Source organism: Uranotaenia lowii, chromosome 1, assembly GCF_029784155.1.
Source record: "Uranotaenia lowii strain MFRU-FL chromosome 1, ASM2978415v1, whole genome shotgun sequence".
Classification (NCBI taxonomy): domain Eukaryota; kingdom Metazoa; phylum Arthropoda; class Insecta; order Diptera; family Culicidae; genus Uranotaenia; species Uranotaenia lowii.
Window position 1 is genome coordinate 38,809,384 of NC_073691.1, and position 26,337 is coordinate 38,835,720.

Genomic DNA, 26,337 nt, shown 5'->3' on the forward strand with positions numbered 1-26,337 from the left:
TTACCTTTTTCGTAGCGGAAATTGTTAGGAAAGGGTTATTTCACGATCGTGGAATACCCACGGGTAGAGTGGCTTTCGACGCCGGGTGAGCAATGCGTTGGGAATCTATCGAGTTGCGTTAAGTCCCGCTCGTGTGCTATGACAGGCATTTAAGGACAGGAGATAAGAGGTCGGGCTTTGAGTCGTTAGAGGAGAGGCCAAGGCTCGAGTCTTCAAGAGTCGCAAGAGGAGATATCAGGTCTTTAATCAAAAAGAGGAAGGTTATAAGTGGTTACCTCAAGTCAGTATGAGGAGAGGTCAGATCTCAAGTCGCTAGAGAAGAGATCGGGCCTTGAGTCGTGCAGAGGATAGGTACGTGTACGTCAACCTCGAGTCAATGCGAGAAGGGATCAGATCTCAAGTCGTAAGAGGAAAGATCAGGCCTCGAATCGTGCAGCGGGATGGTTTCTGTGAGAATCTAGAGTATTGCAAGGAGATATCGGTTCTCAAGTCGTTAGAGGAGAGTTCAGACTTCGAGTCATAATGATGAGAGGTTTAACTGACGGTGGTTTCTTCTATGAGTATTGCCTTAAAGCGCGCTAGTGCGTATATACCTCCCACTATTGAAGGATAGTGTGTTGAACAGTTCGAGGTGGGACCAGGTCTGCATCCCCAGAAGGAGTTTAGGGAGTAGGAGGTATACACGGAGCACATCACGAGTCTTCCCATTGTACCCATGGATCCAGAGTAGCAAACTGGGGGGACGCGGTGGCTCGCCGTGCCTTGGAATGCAATCCGTAAAAAAGATTAACCACCTGGGTGATTAACTTATGAAAAAAAGCTGGAGACCTCGTTGCTACACTCGAAATCAGAGCCGAGACGACTGATGACGCTGACTTGAGTTAGCGCGACTGAGTCGGGGGGTTCGGAGGTTTCGAAAATACCCAATACTAACACGTTGCGTCCCCGTATAGAATCCTAAGAATAACGTGTGATATCGTTGACATATTGTGGAGAGACTAGGCAAATCGATGATTCAGAGATCAGGTTCGAAGGTATCGGATTTATAACACCGGAATCCAGAGTCCATTAGCAGGAACAAGTTGACCGTGAGCAGCGGTCGCTCTAAAAATCGATCTCAGCTTATCCTGGGTTACATTTCTCGCCTGGGGGGATAACAGGAGGCAGTACTTCGAGATGAAATTAGAAAAGTCACTACGAGTGTTTTTTAAACTTGGAAAAAAGTGGTTCAGATGATTTAAAAAAAAAAGTGATTCTTTTATCAACATTCATTTGATTCCATTCAAAAGAGATAACACTAATGATTTCGGATTTTCGGATATAACATTAATAACTTCATGAAACGAGTAATGTTTTCTCAGTTTTATTTCGCTATCGAGAATGCAGCCATATCCTAGAAGAAGTTTTTGTTTTCATCGTTTTTGATTATTTTTAACCCACTCCTATTTTTTGTTAGTTCAGTAATCGTGAATCTTCTCATTCGTGTTTTTTTTTACCCATCCACCGAAACGAAAATGATTTTTATTCTTGATCCTTAAGAATGACTTGTGTGAGTTGCAATGTTTAGCAACTGTTTGGTTTTAACTTTTTGCTTTTTTTTCTCTGTTTTTTTTGTGACATTTTTGTTTTACTTCGTGTTCTTTTGGTGAAAATACTAACATCTACTTGTAATGGAATGAAAAGTGCACATATTGGTATATAGAGTTGTTCACCTTTGCTCTCTTCTTTCCTCTTCACCTTATAATCAGATCTGCATATTTTACCCCTATTTTCGATCCGTTTTATTACGACTAGTGGTGAGTTTTTTTTGTAATATGAATATTTGAAAGTTTCGGTTTTATTTATTTTTTCATCTTATTTCACTTTAAAAATGCTCAAATTGGAAAGAATCAAACAGTCAATAACAACAATATACTTCTGTGTGAATTTGCCCCGTTTTGTGATGTAGGTGTGGGTATGTGTGAGTGAGTTTTTTTTTTGTTATTTTTATTTGGTAACCCTTCCTCTAGTTATTATTGTTTCATCGAAATAAACAATCAACACACACAAACGGTGGAATATATTGAACTTTAAAACTTGTTTCATCTTATTACAATTGATAAGGGTATCATAATCTCTTTTATACGTACGCCATTGAGAAATCTTTATCCGTGTCGCTCAAATTTAGTTTCTGTTTTTTTTTTGGTTTTCCTCAATAAAAAGCTGCACTCAAAAGTTTTGTTTTTTTTTCTTATTTAACCGTTATATCGTTAGTTTGAATTCAATAGCTTATGTTCATTTTCTTCAAACAAAAGTACATATTAGTTTGAATAGTTTTTCTTTACATTTATTTTGTCATTTTTTCCTCACGTTTATCACAGAAGTCGTGTATGTTTTCCTCCGTAAAATGGTTTATTTTTTTGCATCTGACCTTTGCTCTCGTCAGCTGTCATTTCACCCAGTATTTTTGGTCCAATGTTTGGCAAAGTATAAATTTGTATTTTGTTTCTTTCGTTTTATAATTTTAAAACATTTCGCAGAAGTTTAATCGCTTTTAAGGGAAATGATTTCGTTGGGTGATTTTTAGTTTTTGCATTACAATGATCGTTCTTTAGTTAAGTTTAACTATGGTTTAAAAATCGGTAGGGAAATTGAGAAAGCGAAAGTCTTTTAAGCGGTGGCGCATTTAAGTTCTTCGTTAAAATTCATTGCAGTTTTGTGAAAGACAAGCACTTACTGGCTGGCTGGTTTGCTGGCGGGTTTATTAACAGGAGGCAGAAACGTTTGTAACGATAACTATTAATGGTAACCATATTTTTTGTATTCTTGTTTTTAACAGTATATTTGTGATCTGAGTTGAGATCATTAACATGAACTTTTGGTTTTGGTTTCAGAAAAAATGCAATATTCAAGAGTAGAAAAGACAGGCAATTTGCTTTCAACTTTCGGACAGACGTAATTGTTATACATAATCTATATTCGATAGCTAGACCCGTATGATTGATTTCAATAGAAAATCAATTGCTTGAAAATGGATTGTTCCAGCGAATCTTAATGGTGAAGAACAGAAAAAAAATTAAAGTTAGGTTAACAGCACTTGAGACTTTTGAAGCCAAAGGGGTATAAGTGCTTGGAAACAAATTTTGGGATAACGCACTTTCAAGTAGGTGTGTTTGTCCATTTTCCATAAATAAAAAAAAATCTTGTTTCAAACTTAGCAGTATGCAAATTTAATTTTGAAAATTTGAGAAAAACCACTAAATATATTTTGAAATGAGATAAAAAGTATGGCATTATATACTTAAAATGGATATCTTTTGCACTTTTATCCCCCTAGCACTGGGAGACTCACTCTTGAACAGCAAATAAAAAAAATATAGATTTATTTATAAAAAAAAAAAAACAGAATCTAGAAAACTTTTAAAGCCCTTCATTTTTGTCTAACTGCTTAGGAAAAATTTATATTTTTAAACGTCCAATCATTTTCAACCGAGCTTTCCAATGAAATATTCCAAACGGATTTTAAACATAAAAATGGGTTCCAAAAATAAAATAAAATAAAATGAGCCTAGATTATTCTAGACAACTCTTGAAATAATATTATAGTGTCTGTTACTCAAAAGTAAGGAAAATAATGAACTTTTCATCTTATTTCAGTTTATTTTCAAACCCACGAAAATGGGAAATGTATACTTTGAAATTGGATTTCAAATGTGCAGAACTTGACATCTAGAATTCGTTTTATTGAGACTTTGTGATGAAGTTTTCGAATGTCACTCATCAAATTAGGGTTAGAAACTTAGCAAAAGCATGGAATTTAAATTTACTGGAACTGACATGTTAGAGATTATTCTCATTCGTTATTGTAACAATGTAACATGTTTTGTATTTTTGTTTATAAAATTAAACGATTCAAACTGTTAAAAGCAGTTATTTTTTTTGTCAAATATTACTTTGTTTAAAAAATGGATTTTTTAACCAAAAACATATCATTTAATAGTTAAGGATATTCAAATTCTCTGTAACCCTAAAAAAATTAATAATTTACAAACTTTAAGTTAATGTTAGTCAAGCCACGTCAGAAGTCTTAAACTACGATTACAGAATTATGCATCCAGTTTCCTTCAGGATAAAAAAGTCAGAAGTCTTAAACTACGATTACAGAATTATGCATCCAGTTTCCTTCAGGATAAAAAACTTTAAATCATGGAAACGACACTCTATCTTAAGGTTGCCGAATCTTTTTCAGTACGTATCCGGGCCAAACAAATCCGGACAATTTTATTTAAAAACATGACAAAATCCAGGTATTTGATTTTGAAATTGTCTAGCCAAAAACCGTGCAATATCCAGGCATTTTCCAGGCAACAAAAATCAAGAAAATTAATTTTTTCATCAAAACTCATCGACAGATTCTCAATCGTATTTTTAGACTTCTGGAAACTTTTCATGTTGATTTTCATAAAGCTTGCCCAAGAAATTCCGTTCTGGATGCATAAATGAAAAAATTTCAACACAATTCGATTTTTTTTATTTGATATGCCAAATAAAATGAATAAATCCGTGAAAAGTCCGGATATTTTTAATAAAACCGGGCAACCGAGCCAGGCCGAACATTTCTCAATGTTGGTATTAAATATCCATGCAAACCCGGATAGAAGCGGGCAATCTGGCAACCTTGCTCTATCTGATATTACAACATTTCGAATAAGCTGAAGTCTCACTTTTCTTCAACTGTATCATTAATTCCAAACATCAAACATCTTTATCAGATTTCAAATTTTTGAACTTGAAGTAAAGCTTCAATCTGGTGTCACATTTTTATCCACAATCTGAAGTCTCACACTGGTGTCACATAACTTTTAACTTACAGATGGTTCAATCTTTTGTAGTTTTGATGTTCGTAAGCACAGGTCTAAAATCTGGTTAGTAACTTTTAACTTTGAAAAGATCTATCCAGTGTAGCACTATTTTCAACGAACAGAAGTCTAAATTCACTTTCATGATTTTCAACATGAAAAATTTTCAAATCTGTTGTTTTTACAGTGGTTTGTATCTACTGTATCATCTTTATCATATCAGAAACACTCATTATTTTTTAATTGCCAAAAAGCAGAAGTCTTTATCCTCTTTCACCCTTTTTAATGTTGAAATAGTCTCTATCAGGAATAACGTTATTTAGAACTATCAAAAGTCTCAGTAGGCTTGCTTAACTTTCCACAAGCAGAAGTCTCAATCAGTTTTTATTATTCATTTGCAGGAGAAAGATTAATTCAATGCGAGATCATTTTCATCAAGCGTCCATCGAGGATAGAATAATTTTAAACTAGCGGATTTCTCAATCCATCAAGAAGAAGTCTCATTCTGCCTTTATTTTTTTTAAAAAAATGGGATACTTATTCAGATTTCACGATATTTAAAAAGAAATTTCCTCAATTTCATGTTATATTATTTTTCAGCAATCGCACATTTGGGAAAAAAGTGAATAAACCGCGAAGAGAATCCCAAAATTTGAAAATATATTTTCGTTAGTAAAAATATCTTGAGAATTGATTGGAAATAGTTTCTGACGCCGCACAAATAGATATATGGTGCCCTTTTTAACCCCTAAATCCGCTACATTTCATAAACAATCCAGAAAAACTCTGATTTGAACTGAACTAGAAAATGTTGAACAATAATCTTATGTGATTTGTTCCGAGGAATCGAAGGAAGGCTGTTTGAGTAAAATCAGACATGACTCCATTTCCCGATGCGTGCGGTGGCTTAAACAGCTTTCATTTCATTTCTCGGAAAAATCACGCAAGATAGGTGTGTTTTTGTTTCAAATTTTCTAGTCTAAAATGAATTTTTATGATCGACGTGATTACCCCTCCCAAGTGGAAAAAAATCGTTAAAAATACATAAAAATGCTCAAGCTTGTATAAAAAATTAGAACTTTTTCTAGTCGATGTATCCTTGAACTTTCCCATGGAAAATTCACAGAAGTTATGTTCGTTGAGAAAAAAAATTATTTTATTCTAAAAGTTGCATAATCACATAGACTAAATTTTTTATTTCAGTACTTTTTGGGTTGCAAATGTTGAACATTTTTGTCAAGTTGTTGATGTTTTTCCTAAGTATTCCAGAATTTTTCCAGCACGTGTCCGGGCCAGGCAATTCCGGGATTTTTTTTAAACCTTCCATAAACCGGGCAATCGATTTAAAAAAATTCAATCCAAAAACCGGATAATATCCGGACACACCTGGGCAAAATTTAACCATTATTTTTACAAAATTTTGAGAGAAATCGATTAAATTAAAATCACTTGAAACTTTTAGGAACACATCAAGTTTTGTTCGCTGCTTTCGAATACAATTTCTTACTCATTTTGCTAATATAACTCTAAAAAAAACCGTTTTTGGACACGGAAATCAAAGCTAATCATTGCTCAATATGATTTTTTTCATAAATTTCGCAAATAGTTAGAAAAACTCCAGGCATAAACCAGTCAGTTTTGCACAAATCCAGTCCGGACCGGACTAGTATTGAATTTTTCCATTGTCTTGTAGACATTTTAATTTAAGTTTAAATGCTAGCACTGGTAATTTACTTTATTTGCGTATTATCACTTAATTCCTAAAGAGTGAGTATGAGTTGTATTCAATATTTTTGGATAATAAGTGTTACGCTTCTCAATATAATTTCGTTTTGAAGTCGTTGAAAATCAAGTCGAGATTAAGTTTCATATCTATGTTTTAAATTGTATGGCAACAATTGAATTGGTAAAAAAATTAATGCAGATGGTAAGTAACACTCAGAAAACCTCTAGTCTGTGGAAAATCTTTAAAAACTCAAATTACATTTTTTTGTAATTTTTTCAATTTTGGATGTGAAACGCTAAAACCTCACCGCCCTTGAGCCTTTTCAACGCCCTCAGAAATTCGAAATTGGGCTCACTTTCTTCTTGAAAGATGTCAACGCCGTCCTCGGGACAGTAGGGACCACTTTGAGCACCACAATATTAAGAAGATGCAGTCAAATTTTTTAAAAAAAAAACACAATCGTTTAAAGATGCTCAAAAGCTTACATTTTCCATCAATTATTCTATTTCTTCTATTTTTTTGATCTTTTCACCTATCAACCTATCTACTTTGAATATGAATTTGCCAAAATTCAATAAGAGAATGTTAAAATATAGAAAGCTGATAAATTGATAAACCACACAAATACTAAAAGCTTATTTTAAACCTTTTAACTAAATATTATTCAATAAAGGATAACGATTTTGCCAAGGTTTTCTAGTTTCAGAGACAAGGCTTAAGAAAAAAATCTAAAATTTAAGAAAATTTCATTTAAAAAAATGCACTTATTTGTAACATCACAAATGGGAGTTTTCATGATTTAAATTTAAAAGTATTTATTATAACTACAAATTTGTTGAAGACTGCAATATATTTGTTTTTAAAGTATCTAAGAAGCATTTTGGTTGAAAAGTTCTTTGAATTTTTTTAAAATTCCTGAATTATAGTTGAACTGAAACAAAAAAAATGAGCACTGAGGTCATTTTTTCTCAGAAGTCAAAATTACTTGAAATCATCGAGAAGGAGATTATTGCTTTTAAACCATTTTTTTTTCAATATATTGGTAACATTTTACTGTTTTTTTAAATTGCATAAATTTATTAAATGAATTTTTAATTTTTTTTTATCTAAAATTTTGGCATATTACCTTTTTCCAAACATTTGCTTGAATCTTAGAAATCAGAACTGGAAAAATGAAATTAAATGCTTATTCAATTTGAAGGTGTCCAAACAAGTCAAAACCAAATTTTAAATTTTTTGCATCTCGAAAACTGTGAATTTCTTCACATTTTCATATGTGATGAAAGAAATTAGAGAAACATGAACTATCAAAGAACGAAAGAACATAAGCCGTAAATATCATGAAAATTTCGAAAAAGATACAACGGCTCACCGACAGGACTTGAACCTGAAATCTCCGCTTCGGTACAACGGCGCGTTAGCCAATTCCACCACGGTGAACGTGATGGAACCGGCGAACACGAGCAATCGAGCTCTGCCGATCAACTGCTGGACCTTCTATCGAAACACCATGTATATCCGCATGTGATCTTTCCCTCTATTGATCTCTCTTGTTTCTCTAACCCCACCCATCGACTCGGGATTTTAGCCGAACGAGCACATGGTCGATTGCTTCGGGTTATTTTTAAGTATTTTTAAAAAATCGATAAAAAAAATGGAAACAATGTGTCCATCAAACAATAAAAAACAATTTCTCACTTTATTTATACATTCTCTGTGCAAATTTTGTGCTATTTGAAACGAAGGGCTAAAAATTCATTTAATTAATTCCAGATTGCCTAAAGTTAAAAATCTTGGATATGAGCTTGAAATTCAAGAAAAAGTCCATTAAAGAAGAGTTTTAAACAAGACAACGCCGTCGAATTTTGATGAGTAAATTTTTTTTATCAAGTGATTTTTCTTGTTTTTTTTTTAGTTTTTCCAGGGCTTTGACCAAATTTGCCAGATATTGCCCTGATTTTTGGTTAATGTTTTTGAAACAAAATGTCCGGATTTTTTCAGGTTTTTAAATGAAAAAAAAGCGCGGATTAGTCCGGCCCGAATACGTGCGAATTCTGGCAACCTTACGACAATTGGAAATCTGCTGCCGAATTTAAAGAAAATATTTTTTGAAGTAATTTTTTCTTATTTTTGTCGAGTTTTTCCTGCGTTTTGACCAGATTTGCATTCAGCCCGGAATTTTGCCATATTTCGTTCCAGAGATTTTTACCCGTTAGAGTAAGGTTCCCAAGCTGCCCGATTTAATCCAAATTTGCCCGGATAATCAATACCAAATTTGAAAAAAGTTCGGTCCGGCTCGGTTATGCTGATTTCATTGAATAAAAACCGAATTCCACCCGGTTTTTTCACTTTATTTACCAAATCAAACAAAATAGTCGAAAATTTTGAACAAATTTCATGGAAATAATCATGAAACGTAAAAAAAAATTAGTGGGTTAAACAGACAAAACTCCATGTTCCAATGCGTGTGGTAGTTCAAACAGCGATTCCTCGAAAATAATCACACGTAATAGGTCTCTGATTCAAAAAATTTTAAGTACGAACATGCTTTAATTTCAATGAACTGAAAAAAAAGTAGGGGAATTGAGAGTAAAATCAGCCATTACTTCCTTTCTCCGATGCGTGCGGTGGCTTTAACAGCCTTCATTTGATTCTTCGGAAAAAAAATTACAGAAGGTCGGTCTGTTGTTGTTTCCAAATTTTTAGTCTAAACAAGTATTTTTCTGGATTGTTCGAAAAATATAGGAGAATTAGGGGTTAAAAAGACACTTAATCTCCGTTCGTAAGCTTGTGCAGCGATTTTTCAGACACTTTCACTAAAGGAAAGTATATTTTCATACATTTGGTTAATGTAGGGGGCGTATCTAGGCGTATGAAAACATCTAGACTGTGACGCCATTTTAGTGAGTTTGAATTTATCTTTGCGTAGCTAAAAGATGAAAAATTATTATCCCTCATCAGTCCCAGAAATTTTTAGGATTTCAAGATTGCCTGCTTTTATAAAGATTAGCCCGGATATTCAATTCAAAATTTTAGAAAAGTCCTGTTCTTGCCGGTTGCTCGGATTTCATTGTATAAAGCCCGGATTTTGCCCGGTTTTATTCATTTAAATATACCAAATCGAACAAAAAAAAAACAACAAATTGTGTCGTAAAAAAAATTATTCATGCGTCCAAAACGAAATTTTTTAAACAAAATTTATGAAAATAATCATGCAAGGTTTTTGGAATCCTGGAATAAAATTTTTAAATCAGTTCACGAATCTAGATGATTTTTTGAAATTATTTTTTTTTATGTAAGTTGAGTTTTTCCTGGTTTTTGACCAATTTTGACGAATATTTCCCGGATTTTTAATCGATGTTTTTGAAACCAAAGGCTCGGATTTTTGTAGGTTTTTGTTTAAAAAAAAGTTCGGATTCCCTGGCCCGAATACGTGCGTTTTTTTCAAGTTCTTTTTTTACAAGACAATTTGAAATCTGCTGTACGAGTTTTTCCTGCGTTTTGACCAAATTTGCCAGGTATTGCCGGATTTTTGGCCAAAATTTTTGAAACCAAATGTCCGGACTTTTCAGATTTTAAGATAAAAAAAAAGCTCGGATTTGTTCAACTCGAATACGTGCTGAATTCTGGCAACCGCGACAATTTGAAATCTGCGGCCGAATTTTTATGATAATTTTTTTTCGAGCTATTTTTCTTGATTTTTGTTGAGTTTTCCCTGCCGGATATTGCCCGTTAGAGTAAGGTTGACAGATTGTCCGGTTTTATCCGGATTTGCCCGGCTATTCAACACAAAATTTGAGAAACGAAAAACAATTTTAAATCAATGGAAGCACAATTTAAAATAAAACAATTTTAAAATCTGCTGCCGAATATAGACGAAAAAATGTTTTTTCAAGTTATTTGACTTAATTTGTCAGATTTTGCCCGGATTTTTGGCCAAAATGTTTGAAACCAAATGGCTGGATTTTTTCAGATTTTTAGATAAAAATAAAGCCGGATTCGTCTGGCTCGAATTTGTGCTGAATTCTGGAAACTTTGTGACAGTTTGAAATCTGCTGCCAAATTTCAGTGTTTAAAAAATTGTTTCAAGTTATTTTCTTTAATTTTTTTGAGTTTTTCCTGGGTTTTGACCAAATTTGCCGGATATTGTCCGGATTTTTGGCCAAAATGGCCGGTTTTTTTTTCAGGTTTTTATATAAAAATAAGGCCGGATTCGTCCGGCTCGAATACGTGCTGAATTCTTGCTACCTTACGACAATTTAAAATCTGCTATTGAATTTTATTTTTAAAAAACGTTTTAAGAAATTGTTCTTTATTTTTGTTTAGTTTTTCCTGGGGTTTCACCAAATTTGTTGGATATTGAACGGAATTGTTGTCCAATTTTTTTAAACCAAAAGTCCGGATTTTTTCAGGTTTTTAGATTAAAAAAAAAGCCCAGATTTGCCCGGCTCGAATACGTGCTAAATACTGGCGATCTTATGATAATTTGAAATCTGTTGCCGAATTTTAATGAAAAAAAGTTTTCTCAAGTTATTTTTCTTGATTTTTGGTGAGTTTTTCCTGGGTTTTGAAAAATGTGCCGGATTTTTGGTCAACATTTTGAAACCAAATGTCCGGATTTTTTTCAGGTTTTTAGATAAAAAATCCCGGATTAGTCCGGCCCGAATACGTGCTGAATGCCACTCATATTTCCGTTATTCAAAGTCTGAGAAAAAAACATGCTTCGGAAAAAATACTGTAGATCAGCTAAAAAATGCTTAAAAAAAAATTTCACTTGAAGTGCAAGAAAGCAGAAGCTTGTTCAAAAGTGTATTTTTTTTATTTTGAAAACCATGTCCACCAAAAATATGAAAAAGTTGTGTAAAAATCGCAATTTTCAATTATTGAATCACCAAAATTGATTCAGATTAATTATGAAAGGTTGATTGGAAAGTTGACGATATTTAGCACGTTTTTGCATATTTGGATCTTGAAAACATTTTTGCATGGTAAAATTTTCAAAATGTGCTACAAGTGTCGAAATTTCTACCACTTTTTCCTAACACCAGTGAACTTGCTCTTATAGTAGGGTAGGTACATAAGCGCTGCAATTCTTAACAAAAGGTGCAAAATTTCGTCAGCTTCTCAATCTATTTTTCAAAACTTTACCGGGGTGACATAAAAATTTTGACGGTTCGTTTATCGAAATATACCGTTTTTACAACACTTTTTTACTTTTTTTGTGTTCATGATCGTAGAAAATTTTAAAAAAATATCCTTAGGTATGTGCAACGAAGGTTACTAACTTAAGCTTTTTTGGACACTATGTAGTTTTTTCAAGCTTTCCATAGCTGATCTACTGTGTTTTCTCCGAAGCATGTTTCTCCGGTTTTTTTTTTTTATCTTAGACTGCGAATAACGGAAGACTGAAGTGCTGTAGCTGAATGTTGTCTGACAAGCATATTTGAGTTGCATTATGAGGTTTCCAAACTTATAAATTATGTAAAAATCGGTTGGAAAACAAGAAAGATTTATTAGTTTTAGCCAGGAGTGTCAAATTAGCATTCCAGTGACTGTAACAAGTATAAATTTCAGGGACGGAAGAGGGGTAATAAAATATTTTGAAATGTAAAATCGGAATGTTTTGCAGCTAGACTTTTGTTACATAAATATTCGTATTCCTCTGGAACTTGAACTAGAAAATTACAAATATGACAAATAAAGATGTAAGTTGGATTTTTTTAATCAACTAAAGGCGTCTAAAACAATTTTAAATTCACAACTAAATCTTTGTAAGAGGCGTTCATTGCAGAATTTATTCAGTGAGCATATTTTAATCCCGTTTTGCTTTTCAAACTTCCGTTTCAAACTTTCGTATCGGTGCATGCTCTCAAGTATCAGTCTCAATACACATTCGCCTCCAATAAATGTCTCTTCGCTGCCCAACATCATTGGCAGCATTCATTACACATGTTCCATTTTCAATAGGTTTTCTTGGACTGAATCCTTGACTTTATTTATCAAATTTCATCAAGCAGTTAGAAGTATGTCAAGTCAAGTTAAGGAAAGTTTAAACAAAAAATTTAAAGATCCTTAGAACAGGACGAAAGAAGCATATTTCAACAGCGTAAGCTTATAGGGCGGCATTCTTTTCCTTTTCGACTTTCGTAATTTTACGACAACAAACTGAACACATGTAAATGTTAAACAGCTTCCTAGGCGTGGCTGGCATTTTAGCGGATTTGGACTGTGAAATGATTTTTTATTTCATTTTTTTTATTTTCATTTTACCCATTTGTTTAAAATTACTTTGCTTATCTAGTATAGAGCATTTTCCTAGAGTATAGATTTTAGAGTGTGAGTTTCGTTTCAAGTTTTGTAGAAAAAAGGAATACAAAAACACGCCCGACGCCCACTTTCCACGGTGTACAGGGTAGTTTGGGTGCCGTTGTTGTTGTTGTTGTTGTTGTACTTCACACTATGTTTTTGAGTTTTCTTCTTCTAGTTCTTTTAGAAAGTAGTATTCGATCTAAATTGTTATTGTTACTTTAGAAAATAGTTTTTTTTCCCTAGGTATTGCTGTAGAATTTGCTTGCTCGTTAGTGTAGGTAAGTGCTGTTTTGTATCTTCATGTTCAAGGTTTCATTTTTTTTTTGTTATTTTTTTTATAATGTTTTTGATTGTGAGTTACACTACGTTGAGATTTCGGTGAATTCACGCGCCAAATAAAGAATACTACACACATTCAGATCCCGCTTTAGTTTTTGTTTATTTACAAACAGTACACATCTAAACCGAAAACTACATTTTGCGACTTTTAGCGTGTGGTACCTATCAGTAGTGGTGGTTTGTGCAGTTCCAATTTTGTGGAACAAAATATGTACGACGACGTATGTTTATGTAGCCAATATGTAACCACAACAACTAAGGACTCAACACTGTGAACGATTCTTCCGGTCTCTAGTCTCGATTTTTTGGAAGATGGATTATTGTTAACGCTTACCCAGTAAAAATTACGCATCACCATACACAACTAAATCGAATCAGTTAAACAGCTACCGATATTTACACGACTCCGGTCTCCCAGTCTCTACGTCGTATCCTACTCTCCTAGTCACTATTTACATCGGCTCCCAACATCCTGGGTTCCCTACTTTCGGACCAGCTAGACTGTTCCCCGAAAGGTCCACCCCGACTATTCGCGACCCGTTTCTGCCTTGACATCTTGAAGTTCTGCCTCGAACGCATTCCGGCAGCACTCGAAGGCATCAGTAGCTGTGGGGTCTTCGGTTGAGCTCCTCGATGATCCCCGGTATGGTTCCGCTCATAAGGCTCATGAGCTTCCACCACGATTACCAAATCCTTCGAGGAAGACTGGGATGACGAACCCTGGTGATGCAGTGCTGCTCGAGGAGCCGTCCCCCTAGAGGTTGGTGATAGGTTGCTGTCCTGTTTGCGTAGCAACGGTGAAGTGGCCCTAGGGGATTCTCTCGGAGATGGGCCGCCCTCTTCGTCGGATACTGCTATGAGGGTGTCTTTCTGCCTGATAGATCGTTCCAGGCGGCGAAGGAATCTGGAAGAAATTAATTTGAAGTAAAAAAAGGTTTAGAACTCAGGTCATTTAATAAAATTCTTGATTTTCACATTTTATTTATTAAAAGTTTTTTGACACATTTTTCTTTTGTCTCCCCTCCGCAACTTGGATTTTCCAAAAGTTATTAAAAGTGTTTTTTTGGTTATTAATTCGAAACATTTTTCCAATATTCAAACAATTCAAAGAGCGAAAGTCAAATTGTAGGAAGAAGAGGGAATTTTTTTTTCATTTTTTGGGTTCGAATTTTTTTTCTAATTCTCTAAATTAAATTGATTTTTCGATTTTGTTCACTGTAGATTGTATACAAATTTGTTGCATGTAAGCTTTTGTTCAATTTGTTCATATTAATTGAAAATTTGGATTATTTTATTATACTCCCCTCCTCCCTTCATATCGTGATGTATCAACTCCAAATGACAAATGAACGATTTGAAATTTATTCCAGCCAAAGGAAAATTTTCACAAGGTTCCATCGAGTTTTTCGTTGATTGGATTGTCTATGATGAAGAAGTGTACGCACTCTCGATATCATCATGCTTCCGTATAAGTGCTTCTGAAGTATAGATTAATTATGTACCTCTGCCCAAGATATGATATCAAGATCGTCATCGGGGATTTCAACGATCAGGTCGGCCAGACATTTAAACCGACATTAGAAAGGTTCAGCGCGCACCAACCAACGAAACGGCCTAAGACTCATAGCTTTTACTGCCTCTAAACGAATAGTTGTGCGTAGTAGTTTTTCCCAGCACCGGCAGAGAGCGCTGCCGGCAGAGGGCGAGCTTGACGAAGCCCTTCTCGAGCACTGTTGGGATGCCATCAAGACAGCCATCAACAGTGTTGCGAAGAACGTCATCGGGCATGTGGAACGAATTCGACGAAACGACTGGTTCGACGTGGAGTGTAGGAAGGTGATGGACAAAGAGAATGCCACGCGGGCGGCAGTAAGGCATAGATAAATCCGTCGAAATGTGGAATATCACCGACAGTGGAAGAGGCAGCGAGTCGGAATTTTTCAGGAGAAATAGCACCACCTGGAGAAGGAGAAGCTCGAGGTGCTAGGTTCGTTCGGCACCGTTCCCAGGAAACACGAAAGTTCTATCAGAAACTTTACACATCCCGCAAAGGCTTCGTGCCGCAAACCGAAATGTGCCGGGATAAGGACGGAGGCATCCTGACGGACAATCGTGAGGTGATCAAAAGATAGAAGCAGCACTTCAATAAACACCTGAACGGCGCACATGCAGGAGTCCAAGACGGTAGAAAAAGCTACATTGGCGGCGTAGCCAACCACGTAGAGGAGAATGGAACATTGTTCCCAAATCAGAATATAACATCTTCTTCCTTTCTCAAACAAAGTTTGCTCTTACGATTAGGAGAGTCGTTACGTTTCTAATCAAATTCTAACATGTAATCTTTGTATTCAATTGGAGCTTTAACGTTACGCTTAGGGCGTTCATTTGAAATGTTTTCTTACTGCGCTGCTGCACTGAGGTACCGTTACCATTGGACTAGACACCTCAACAGAAGTTCCGGGAAACGTCGACTGTTGGGTTCGACTCTGAACCCACTGTCTCACCGCCATCTGCGTCATTCAGCAAAAGCTTGAGGTGTGATAAATTACGTTTCTACACCTCTCCATTTTCTGTACGGACCGTAATACTGCTGACGTTTTTGTTGACTACAACCCTTGGGTGGAAGTTCAGTGCAAGCTTGTAGTCCCTTTGTTGTAACTTCATCAGTACTTGGTCGCCAACTTTGATGGAGGATTCTTTGGCATCGAGTCTTTCATCGCGATAGAGCTTTGCCTGGAACTTTGCCGCTTGGTCTCGACCCTTCACCTCATTTTCGACAACTGGCTCGTCGTTAAAGTGCGAGAACTTGTCGCGAAAACGTCTCCCGAACATCAATTCGGCTGGAGATACGATGGTAACCGAGTGAGGTGCAATCGTGTTCATGAACAGGTAGTTCTGCAGACTGGTCGCGACGGATTCACCTTTCATTTGGCCGATCTTCAAAGCCTTGAGGATTGATCGATTCTGTCGTTCGACTTCCCCGTTAGCGGCCGGCCAGTATGGAGTGGTATGTGCAAGTTTTATGCCGTTATCAACGCAAAAATCCTTGAATTGCTGGCTGGATGCATTGTCTGCAGTCAAACCTCCGGGAGCCCCAGATGTGTGAATATTCTTTCGATGCGTTGAATCACCGCGGCGGACGTTATCGTAGTCATTACTTCTACCACACAGTAACTGCTATACAAATCGACGAGTACAAAAAGGAACTTATTTGCTCTGCGACGTAGTTCCACCTCCCCGTGGTGCAGAGTGGAAACGTGTCTGCAAGTCCGGCAAATTGCAGATGTACGGCCAAGAGAACTACACCAAACCCACTAGAGGTTGTCGACGGGTCTGCCAAACCCGCGCGGAAGAAGTGGTTCACCCGGGTACTTAGGTACCAGTACTTGGGTGTGTGCGTGATGGTCCAACACGCTTTCGGGGGGTCATGGCCCTGATATGCGGACGTGACCGGAGGGAGAGCGATCGCCAACTCGTTTTGCGCTTCGGTGGGTATAGACCCGACTCGCAAAACGAGTAGATGCGCATAGTGGTGGCCAATGGTGGGCCGATCACTTAGGGACGTGTTTACACGTCAGTGTCTGAAGGGCACAGTTTGCCGGAGGTGTCAGGGTTCGACACGCGTTTCGGGAATTGATGCGCCTGAACCACGAGTGTGACCTGATGAGGGCGGTCTATAGCTCGATCTCCGCTTCGGGTGGTCAAGCGCCCGACTTGAAAATCTAGTAGTTGCGCTGAGTGGTGACTTAAGTCAACACTATTTGTGAGTGCGGAGGAGTCTGAGTCCTACACGTGGCTTAGGGGGCTTACCCCCCTACCCGCGTGTTTGAACAGAGAAAGTGTCGTCGACAACTCGCTTTGTGTTTCTGGACTTCCTGGACTGGATTCACATAGTTAGTAGTTGCGCTGCGTGGGGACCTCATTCACACGATGAGATGTCGGGTCCTAACTCGTCAGAGGAGGGGTTGCGCATCGAGTTGTGTTAGAACGAAGTATTGCTGATAGAGGATTCTGAAACGAGTATTGCCTTGGAGCGCACTAGCGTGAATTGACCTCCCACTATTGAAGCAAAATGTGTCAAACAGTTCGAGGTGGGAACAAAGGTCAGTGGCCCCAGGTGGACTTTATGGCGTAGGGGGTACAGTGCTCCTTAGCATTGTATCATGAGTCGTCCAAATTGCACCCATGGACCCAGAGTAGCAAACTGGGGGGACGCGGTGGCTCGCCACGCCTTGGAATGCAATCCGTAAATGGGATTTACCACCTGGGTTAACAGCTAATAATAAAAAAACAGGAACTTATAATCTGGTAAAGGACCGAGGAAATCGCAATTTAGATGGCTCCGTGGTGCGGTAGACATCTCCCTTATGCGCAATGGCTCTGGATTGGAACCGTTTCTAACAGCTAGACATTAGGGGAGGAGCGGGCTATATGCGCCTATTAAGCAGAACACTGATTTAATCAAATATCACATCGAATATGTGTACAGAAACTATATACACGTGTGCAGGCGTCTGTTTTATATACATTCTAGTAATTTTTATGTTAAAATTTTCTTCTGTTTCCAAGAAAATGATTTTATTATAAGTGTTGTCAAAAATGCCGAACCTCAAACCGTGCGGGCTAAATGCGCCTATTTATGTTTTGAAAAAATTTCTGTTTTTTGGGCAATATTTCCGTATAATTTCATTGAAACTGCTAGAAAGTAATAATTTCCGTACAACAAAGCTGAAGTTTCATAAAAATCTATGTATATTATAATTTTATGAAATAAAACAAAAGTTAGGGTTGCCATACTATGGAGGCAGTTCATCCATTAGAAAAACTTTACCATATCTGTTTTGAGATCTTCAATTCTCTCTTAAGATATTATTCAGAGTTTAGATTTGAAGTTTCAATAATAAAAATCATTTTTTTATTCTATTTAACCTGTTATTTCAGGATGGAGGCTTTTTACAAACATGATGGGGGCATACAAAAACACTCTATTATTCCACTATATAATCATTATTAAACTTCCACAAAAGCTGAAATACATTTAATTTCTTAAGTTCATTTGAATAAGATACAAAAACCATCCTAGTTTTTCTTTGAAGCTTCTTTACGTATAATTTTTAAAAGTCGAAATATTACATCAAAATGTTTCAAAACCTTGAACGATTTTTTAAATTTTTTTTGGAGTTTGTAAATTCATAAAATTCTTTCTTGCCTTATGTTCTAAGCGTATTACCCTCAAAATGCATTGGTCAGATAAGCTGTCTAGTCAGCCATTCCATCAAACAGCCGTAGGGTCATTTAACCCGATATGCCCATTTAGGAAACCTTTCCCCTACACACACTTTTTGCACTTAAATTCAGCGTCTTGATCTACACCTGGCCACTATAGAGCAGCTCGTAGCGCAGGGGCGTGCTGATGCTCGATAGGTTCGGTATGAATTTTCCGACATAGTTTACTACGACAAGGAAGCTGCGGACTTCGTCAGCTGACGACGAGACGATTTTACAGCACTTATTTTGTCCAGCATGGGCAAGATTTTTTAAGCCGACAGTTCGTGTCCCATGAAAGTAACCTTCTCACGTCCGAATTGGCTTTTACGTTGATTGACCGTTAGCCTGTGATCTTTCAATCTTTTCATTACCGCTGTGACCAGTCGATTGTGCTCGATTTTCGTACGACCATAGTTTAGGGTATCGTCTATGAAGATGATCACTCCATCTAGGCCTTTGTGTTTGTCTTCCATTTCCCGCTGAAACACCTTAGCGGCGCAGTTTATACCGAACATCAGTCTTTTAAATTCGTAGTAGTAATTGATCGAAACGAACGTGAATATCTCGCGAGAGTCTGGATGTGTCTCTAGCCGATGAAAGCGGCATCGGTGTTCATAAGGCCCACATCGTTGAATCAGTCTACATTGGAAATACTGCCGTCTCCGGAAGTGTGCTGAGCATACAGAGGGTTCAGCTTGCGAGAAAATAGTGTAACCGTACATTTACTGTCGTTCAAAGGCTATCTTTTGGTGTCGCTTCAAAACCAAACGTGTTGACCGGACTTTCTACCAGATCGATGTCTTCTTGGCCTATGATGGTGTGGAAAAGTTTGAGGTCATCAGCATAAGCATTTGCATCATCGATTGGAACACCAATTACAGAGGAATCTAGAGGTGAGACATTTCTCACAGCCATATTCAGTTGCTCTAGAGAAATGGTCCCAGATGTAAAAATGCTGGAAACTTCTCGTCAAAAAGATTGCAGATTCCGGAATCAGTGTTCGCTGTATGGCAGACCAAAAAAATTTCAGACGGAAGCTCAGATATCCTACGCTGTTTTTTGATGTATTTCCAAAAAGATTTTGGATTTGTCATGAAATTTAGCAGAAGTCGATGTAGATAGCTCTGAAAGCAGCGCTTTTTTTGTGCATATGTCAGATTTGGTCTACTGTTTTTTCAGTCTTGTAATCCAATTAGTCTTCGACCTGGTATTTTTTTTAAGTGACGGCCTTCAGCCACCCAGCATGCATTTTCGTAGCTGTATTCTTATGCTGTTTTGATATACGGGCCATATACATTATAGTACGATCGTATGAAAGTTGAAAAACAGCATTTTTCTACCAAAGTGGAGGCAATATGCATACGTAAATTTCATTTCTTCCTAAAGCTCATCGCAAACTATACAATTGGGCGCTATCCAACACTTTATTCATACCTATCGGAAGAATGTAAGAGAGCGCAAGGTTTTGCTCTCAAAATTGCCCTGTTCAAAAGTACAGGTATCAACTTTGATAAATTTTTATAGCCTGATTGGTGGTCTATTTAAAACTCAAACAAATTTATATCGAGCGCTGGATTAAACAATCTTTCGAACAGCCATTAGACGAAACTGGCCTTTTGACGCATGCTTAAATTTTTTTTAATTCAAATGTAAAATTTTAATTAATATTATTTTTTTTTTGGAAAAATACTATTTCAACTTATTACCTTATTTGATTTCCGATGGCCCGGAGACGACCGATCTTGCTCGGCGGTTTGCTGCTGATGTCCTCAACCGTCACCTTCGGCAAGATCTGGCTGGATACATCCTGTTTGGGTTGTTTTACGTCGAATTGTTTCAAAGGAAAGGGAATAAGAGGGTAAATAAAAGAAACAGACACCAATCAATAGGCGGCAATCATGATTTTCCCAAGGATGGTGATCACAAAATCGTTTTTCAATTTGATTGCTAAACGTTCCGTTTGCATTTGTTTTTTTTCGGTTGCTAAATCATTCTAGATGTCTATATGTACACTAGCAGCATCAGCATCAGCATTGCAGTCAGGTCCGATTAGCAGAGGGTGGGGGGCTTAGGGGTTAAAAGGTGTGAGTGTAGGTGGTTCCAAAAAAAAGGGTTATTCGGGTGTTTCATTTGCATGGGGCTAGGGGGTATCGCTAGAGGGGTTTATTTAGCTATTTACAGAGAACATCAATTAATCATCGTCTATTTTTCCCTGAAAGTTTCGTTTTTAAGATTAAAGAAAACTTTAAAGTAAAATACAAATGAAATAAAAATTATGCTTTTCTGTTTTTAAAATGGTTTATCAAAACATTTGATTAAGTTCTGAAATATTCAATTAATTAAAATTTAGAAAAAAGATAAAGAACAGGTAAACAATAAAAATTATAAAAATGTTTTTTGAAAACTAAAATGATTTTATTCTACTTACAAATTTAAAAGAATATATGTTAAAAAAATAATTTAAAGGAACATAATTTGTTTTAATTTATTTATTTTGGTGGACATGAAGCTGCCTTATTTGCTAGTAATTTGCTAAAATTTCGCTACACTAGAAAAAAACAAACATCCATAAAAAACGATACACAAAACACGCTCATCGGGACACAGCTAGTGGCCGGTGTCAAATCTAGCACTTGCCCCGGCCAGTTCTACTACGCAATCGCTAAGTATAGTTACACTATTTTGTTGTCAAAATCATTTCATACCGTAGGGAGAGCATGGAAACCGCGCCAACATTTGTACAGCATTCCAGTAGTACTAGTAGTTCTCAGAACAAACTGCTCGAAATGGTATTTGAAAGAAAACAGAACCAAACTTTACGCAAGAAACGGCAGAATCTACTATAGAGCTCGAGCAGACCGAATCATTCCGGTTTTCTTTTTTGTTAACTAACGATTGGCATCAAAAACACACTCTACTGAGATGAAGGATGTTAGAGATGAATTTTTTTTAAATTTTTCTATGTTGATGAATGATACTGGCAGACTACTACTTACTAATGTTGTCGATTACGTTTGCGCTTTTTTGTTTTCAAATGTCTATCAACACACTTATAAAAGAAGAACGCTAACTACTGAATTTTGGTCTCTAACACTTTTAGATTTAGTTTTTTGATTGTTTGTCGTAAATCAATTCTTTTGAAACGTTGGTTCATCGAATGACGTTGTTTGATCGAATTGGTTTCTGTCGATTTTAGTTCAGCACCACATAGCTTGTGCGAGGGCTACGAACATTTGTACTGTTCCATTTTGGAAATAGCGGTGGACAAAGCGAGCGAGACATGGCCGACTACGATAAAGAGAACAAAACCTTTTCGACGAGTTGCGTTTCCTCGTGGGCCGTCTCTTGATCTTCTTCTTCTTCGGTCAGCTCTTCGATATCGTCTTGCTCCTCAACGCACTCATCGTCGTCCCAACGGTCGTCATCGTCGACGTCGAAGTTGCCGGCATCGTTGTCGTCGTCGTCGTCGGTTTGACTGACCCGAGTGTATGAATAGCTACCGAAGCTACCCTTGCTGGACAAGGACGTCGTTTGAGGACGATCCTTGGAGGTCAGTTTGTCCAGTTTGTAATTGAGCAGTCGCCGGAAGACGTCAGAGTCAGCGCACGCGAATCGAGGTGGAGCTTCCGGTTGGTGGCGGTCGAGTTTGGACACGGGAGACACTAAAGGAGGATGGGGCTGTGGGGGCAGTTCGATCGGGAAAGGAGAGGTGGAAATGGATGAAGTTTTAGTTGTGGTAGAAGAAGTAGCAGTGGTAGTAAGAGTTGTAGTCGTTAGAGTAGAAGTAGTAGCAGTAGTAGTAGTTGTTGTGGTAGTGGTTAGAACAAAGAAGGGCTTGTTGTTGGTCAGCTCGCTGTTGTTGCTAGTGTTAGTTACGATCGGATGTGGCAGTGAGCAACGTACCTCTCCGGTGTCATCTCCTGAATCGCACAGATGCGTCTCACGTGTGAACGTTACAAATGCTAGAGTGGGGTTATTTGGGGGTGATACAAAGGATGAAGATGGAAGAGATGTCAGTTAGTTTAGTTTTTTTTGGATGAACCGGATTAGAGGATGGTGCACAGTAAATAGATTGCTTCTAGTGAAAAATTTATGATCGAGTATCGTGTTTACATTTGTACTGTGTCAATTGCTTGGAATTCTTGGATCAAACTTCACTCCAAAGGTTTTGCTGTACCATCAAAGTTAACCTCAAATCCGGTTCAGAAAGGTTTTTCAAAATCATGAAACCAAGCAGTTACGACATTCAAACGGGTCACTCGTGAACCCTCCAATACCTTTGCTGGAACGCTGTGCGTACTCCCGAGTCGAGGTCAGCGACTCCGTCGACGAAGAGCTACTAGCAATGGGGTGCCGATACAGTGGCCTCCTCTTAGGACTTTTACGGGCCGGCGTCGCACCGGTTCCCAGTTTGCTGTCCTTACTGCCAACTGTATTGGTAGGTATATCCAACAGCAGGACTGAAGTTGACTTCGACGGCGATAGGCTCTGGGTTCCGGACCGGGAGCTTCGCCGTTCTCTCCTGCGTCCAGTACTCTTGCGGTGATGGATCGTGGAGCCGCTGCCGCCTCCTTTTCCGTCGGACGAAGGGAAGTCATAGAGACCGTCTGAATCGGTGAACGGCAGCTGCTGATCCTTTTTGCCGTAGAACAGCGGCGAAAAGCGTTCCATACTGGCGGTGCGATCACTGTGGATGTATGAAGTCGGGTGTTATGAGGGAGATGGTTTTTGGGAGGTTTCAGGGGACATCTTGGGATGTTTTTCTAGGGAGAAGACAGAAATCTTTGAACGGAAGGCATGCGACCAAGCGTTACGCGCTTTGCCCTTGTGTCTGTTTTCTGTGCGGCAAGACGGCTGAACTTCTCGTTCGTGTTGAGTTACGGTCTGATTTTCTGGAGTAGACTGAGATGAATTTGTGTTGCTCATTCAAGACAAGTTAACAGCGGGATTTGAAGGGTGGAGAGCTCTCTGCGGGGCTCCAGGGTCAAGCGCTTGGATTTACACTCAACAAGGTTCATGGTTTTAATTTAATTTATTCTTTTACAGTGCGCCAATCGAACTCATAACTTTGCTGATTTTGATCAAAATCTACTGGAAAATAACAAATGTGCAAGGTTCCCTTAATAAAAGTGTTGAAAGTGAGTTAAAGGGGAATGCGTGTCAGTTCAAAATACATCGGGTGAAAATGGCTATATTTACCGCTAGATGGATAAGGCTCGTTACTGTGCGCTCAACACGAGTTTTCGTTTACATTTTGAATAACATATGGGAAAGGCACACTACTAATCGCTTCTAGTTATCAAGCAAAGGTTTTGTACGAGAAGTTCAACCTTCGAGCACCCACCCGATGAACTCTCTTTGAAGAGTAAGAGATAGAGAGAGTTCGCGTTACGTGTACGCGTTCGTTAAGAAACGATCTATCCCGGCTGTAAGCAGTAAGCGGTTGCCTTGGGTTGTGAATTTTGGCGTTACCTCAGTGGGCTCTCGGATCGCGAAGACATTGGCGAGAGTTTGTCGAAGCCGGTTTCCGATTGGATCACGATTGACGGAAGCTGTAGTTGGGACATGGAGGCGGATCCTTCCGCGTTAAGCAGATTCTGGCCGGTTTCGATCAGTTCCTTGCTGATGTACATCTCCAGCTCTTTGGCACTTTTGATCTCGCCGTCTTCGATTTTTTCGTCCAGGTGATCCGTTCCGATGCCTTCGTCATTGGATTCTAGCAGCGGATCGTCGGAAAGCGTTTCCGAGTCGGACCTCAGTCGAAAGGATTCCTGACGGTCGTTGGAAGCTCCGGCCGTTCCACTACCGCCCGTATCGTTGTGTTTCTTCAGTATCGACGCTTGACGACGGTTTCCGGAGTCCAGCATGGTTCCGAGCCCGGGAAACCCCTTCCCTGAGGGTCCTTAGACCGATGTAAGTATGCGTGAAATAAGCAAATGATGATACGTTAGGATACAGACACATTTACGACAAATGAAGAGCTACCCTAAGAGAGGGAATGCAGCTCACCTGAACCGGGATCGTCCGTTTCGCTAGGGCAGAGTGGATTGCTGGATCCACACCTACTGGGACCGGGACTAGCCATACTAGAGTAGCCGGACGAGCTAAGGTTACTTTCCGAGGGCGCTCGATCGCCACGGGTGCACATCGAGAACGGACTAAGGTAGCACATGCCTACGGAACTACCGGAAACGCCGAGGGAGTTGGTCCCGCCGACGCCGTTCGGTTTACCTGGAGGCCCGCACGCTGGAGACATGCAGTCGGCATCGGACTCTACTTCACTCATATTTGCTGTAATGGTAATCATCGGTGGATCGAACGGGAGATCAAGTGAGCCCGGCTTCTCCCAGTGCTTCAGCAATCTGCAAGTAGTTCGAGTCGGAGGGATTTTAAGGGGAAATGAACTCTATAAGATGATTCACGCGTACGAAACAAGACACACTATAACATCAAGACAAGCACACAAGACACGTTAACATCGAAGAAAAAAGAGAGAACTCGCACCTTTTTTGCTGCTGCTTGTTCGGGAATAGAAAACTCGTCTCGCCGATGCTTGCTCGCTGCGGTGGAGGCGATCCGGGAATGTTGACCACCTCGGTGCGTTCCTTGGTTGGACTCGGCTGTTGGATAATAAGTTCGGGAATGATCAGATCCCGGGGTCGTTCGCGTCGTTCCCGCTCCGGAGTAGGTGGTTGAACATCGATCGAGATGGAGATTGTGGGTGGGGGAGCCTTACGAGACCGACTGGACCCGTTTGAAGAACTGGTCGAGTCAGTTGAGAGATTCGTCGGAGTCGGGGAATCGGTGTCGGATTCGGGTTGGTTGATTTCAATGGTTATCGGGTTGGGTTTAGAGTTCTATCGTTGAAGGGAGTAAACACAAACACAAAGAAGATTGACGGTGAGTGGTTAGGGTTCCTGGTTGATCCCACTAGGAATCTTAAACTTACAGTCGTGTATCCGGAGTAATCGCCGCTGAAAGTCACTGACATGGACTCGTCATGCATGGCCTGGGGACCCCGTATTCGTTGAGGTCGTGGCATGATCGGTGTTAAAGCTGGTGACGGTATCGGCGTCGGCATTTCTCTGATTGGAGATAGGCACTTGTTATTGATACCGTTGCTGGGGATCTCCAGCAGGATCGTGGGTGGATGCTGCTGCTGGGTAGCTGTAGTCGTGGGCGAAGTTTTGTGAGCGCTAAGTGCATCGAGCACGGGTACTTCGATGGTACTTTGTCGATAGAACACGGGTGAATCGGGTGCACCGCTAGAGAAGCTAACCGGCGTATGGATCGAGGACGTCGACGAGTCATCGTCGCCGGCCACGTCGTCCTGTGGGCTGGAAGCCGTCGGCGTCGACGAAGGCGATATGACGATCGACGAGGGCAGATTGACCCCGGCCGTCGAAGTCGCAAAGTTCTTGAACATCGCCAGGATGGAATCGGCACTGGACACCTTCGGCCGAACCCGTCGCTGGGCTCGCAAGCCAAAATCATGCAAAGCAAGCTCGGAACTTGACAGCGAACCACTTCCCTGGTTCGAGGAAGTGCTGTGCGGCGAACGAATTTCATTTGTGCTTGGTGACGGCGGTACGGAATTTGCACGTTGCGGAACTTCAGTCGGAAGACTTAAAGCGCTAGAATGTTTTGTTCCCTTTTGGTAAGAAAAATAAATAGGAATTTGGTTTTTCGTTTTTTCTCTTTCCGTTTCCGCTGGATTTTTTGGGTTTTTAATACTTTCTACTTTGTTTGTACAAGTTTTCGTGACATTGACTGCTCAATTGTGTGTTTTCTCTTGAATCATGAAATTTCGTCCACATTTGCAGAGACACAAAACCACATCGATAGTGGAGAGAGAAT

The 26,337-nt window shown here is 38.8% G+C and overlaps 1 protein-coding gene across 11 annotated transcripts in view; it reads right to left on the reverse strand.

Annotated features, from left to right (window-relative positions):
- Window positions 1-1,637: 1,637 nt before the first annotated feature.
- The window catches only part of LOC129739391 (uncharacterized), a 485,831-nt gene continuing 461,131 nt past the window's right edge, over window positions 1,638-26,337 (reverse strand). For 3 of the 11 annotated variants that reach the window (XM_055730823.1, XM_055730825.1, XM_055730821.1), the window contains 9 exons: window positions 25,430-26,131; window positions 24,985-25,337; window positions 24,490-24,842; window positions 23,953-24,382; window positions 22,758-23,167; window positions 21,790-22,442; window positions 21,186-21,257; window positions 20,187-20,287; window positions 1,638-14,116 (listed from right to left, as the gene is read on the reverse strand). In XM_055730823.1, coding sequence (XP_055586798.1) covers window positions 13,654-14,116; window positions 20,187-20,287; window positions 21,186-21,257; window positions 21,790-22,442; window positions 22,758-23,167; window positions 23,953-24,382; window positions 24,490-24,842; window positions 24,985-25,337; window positions 25,430-26,131 — 3,537 coding nt within the window. In that variant the 3' untranslated portion in view covers window positions 1,638-13,653. Of the gene's footprint in view, window positions 14,117-20,186; window positions 20,288-21,185; window positions 21,258-21,476; window positions 22,443-22,757; window positions 23,168-23,824; window positions 24,383-24,489; window positions 24,843-24,984; window positions 25,338-25,429; window positions 26,132-26,337 lie in introns of those variants that run through there. The other 8 variants (XM_055730830.1, XM_055730822.1, XM_055730829.1 and 5 more) reach the window with 6 other exon arrangements.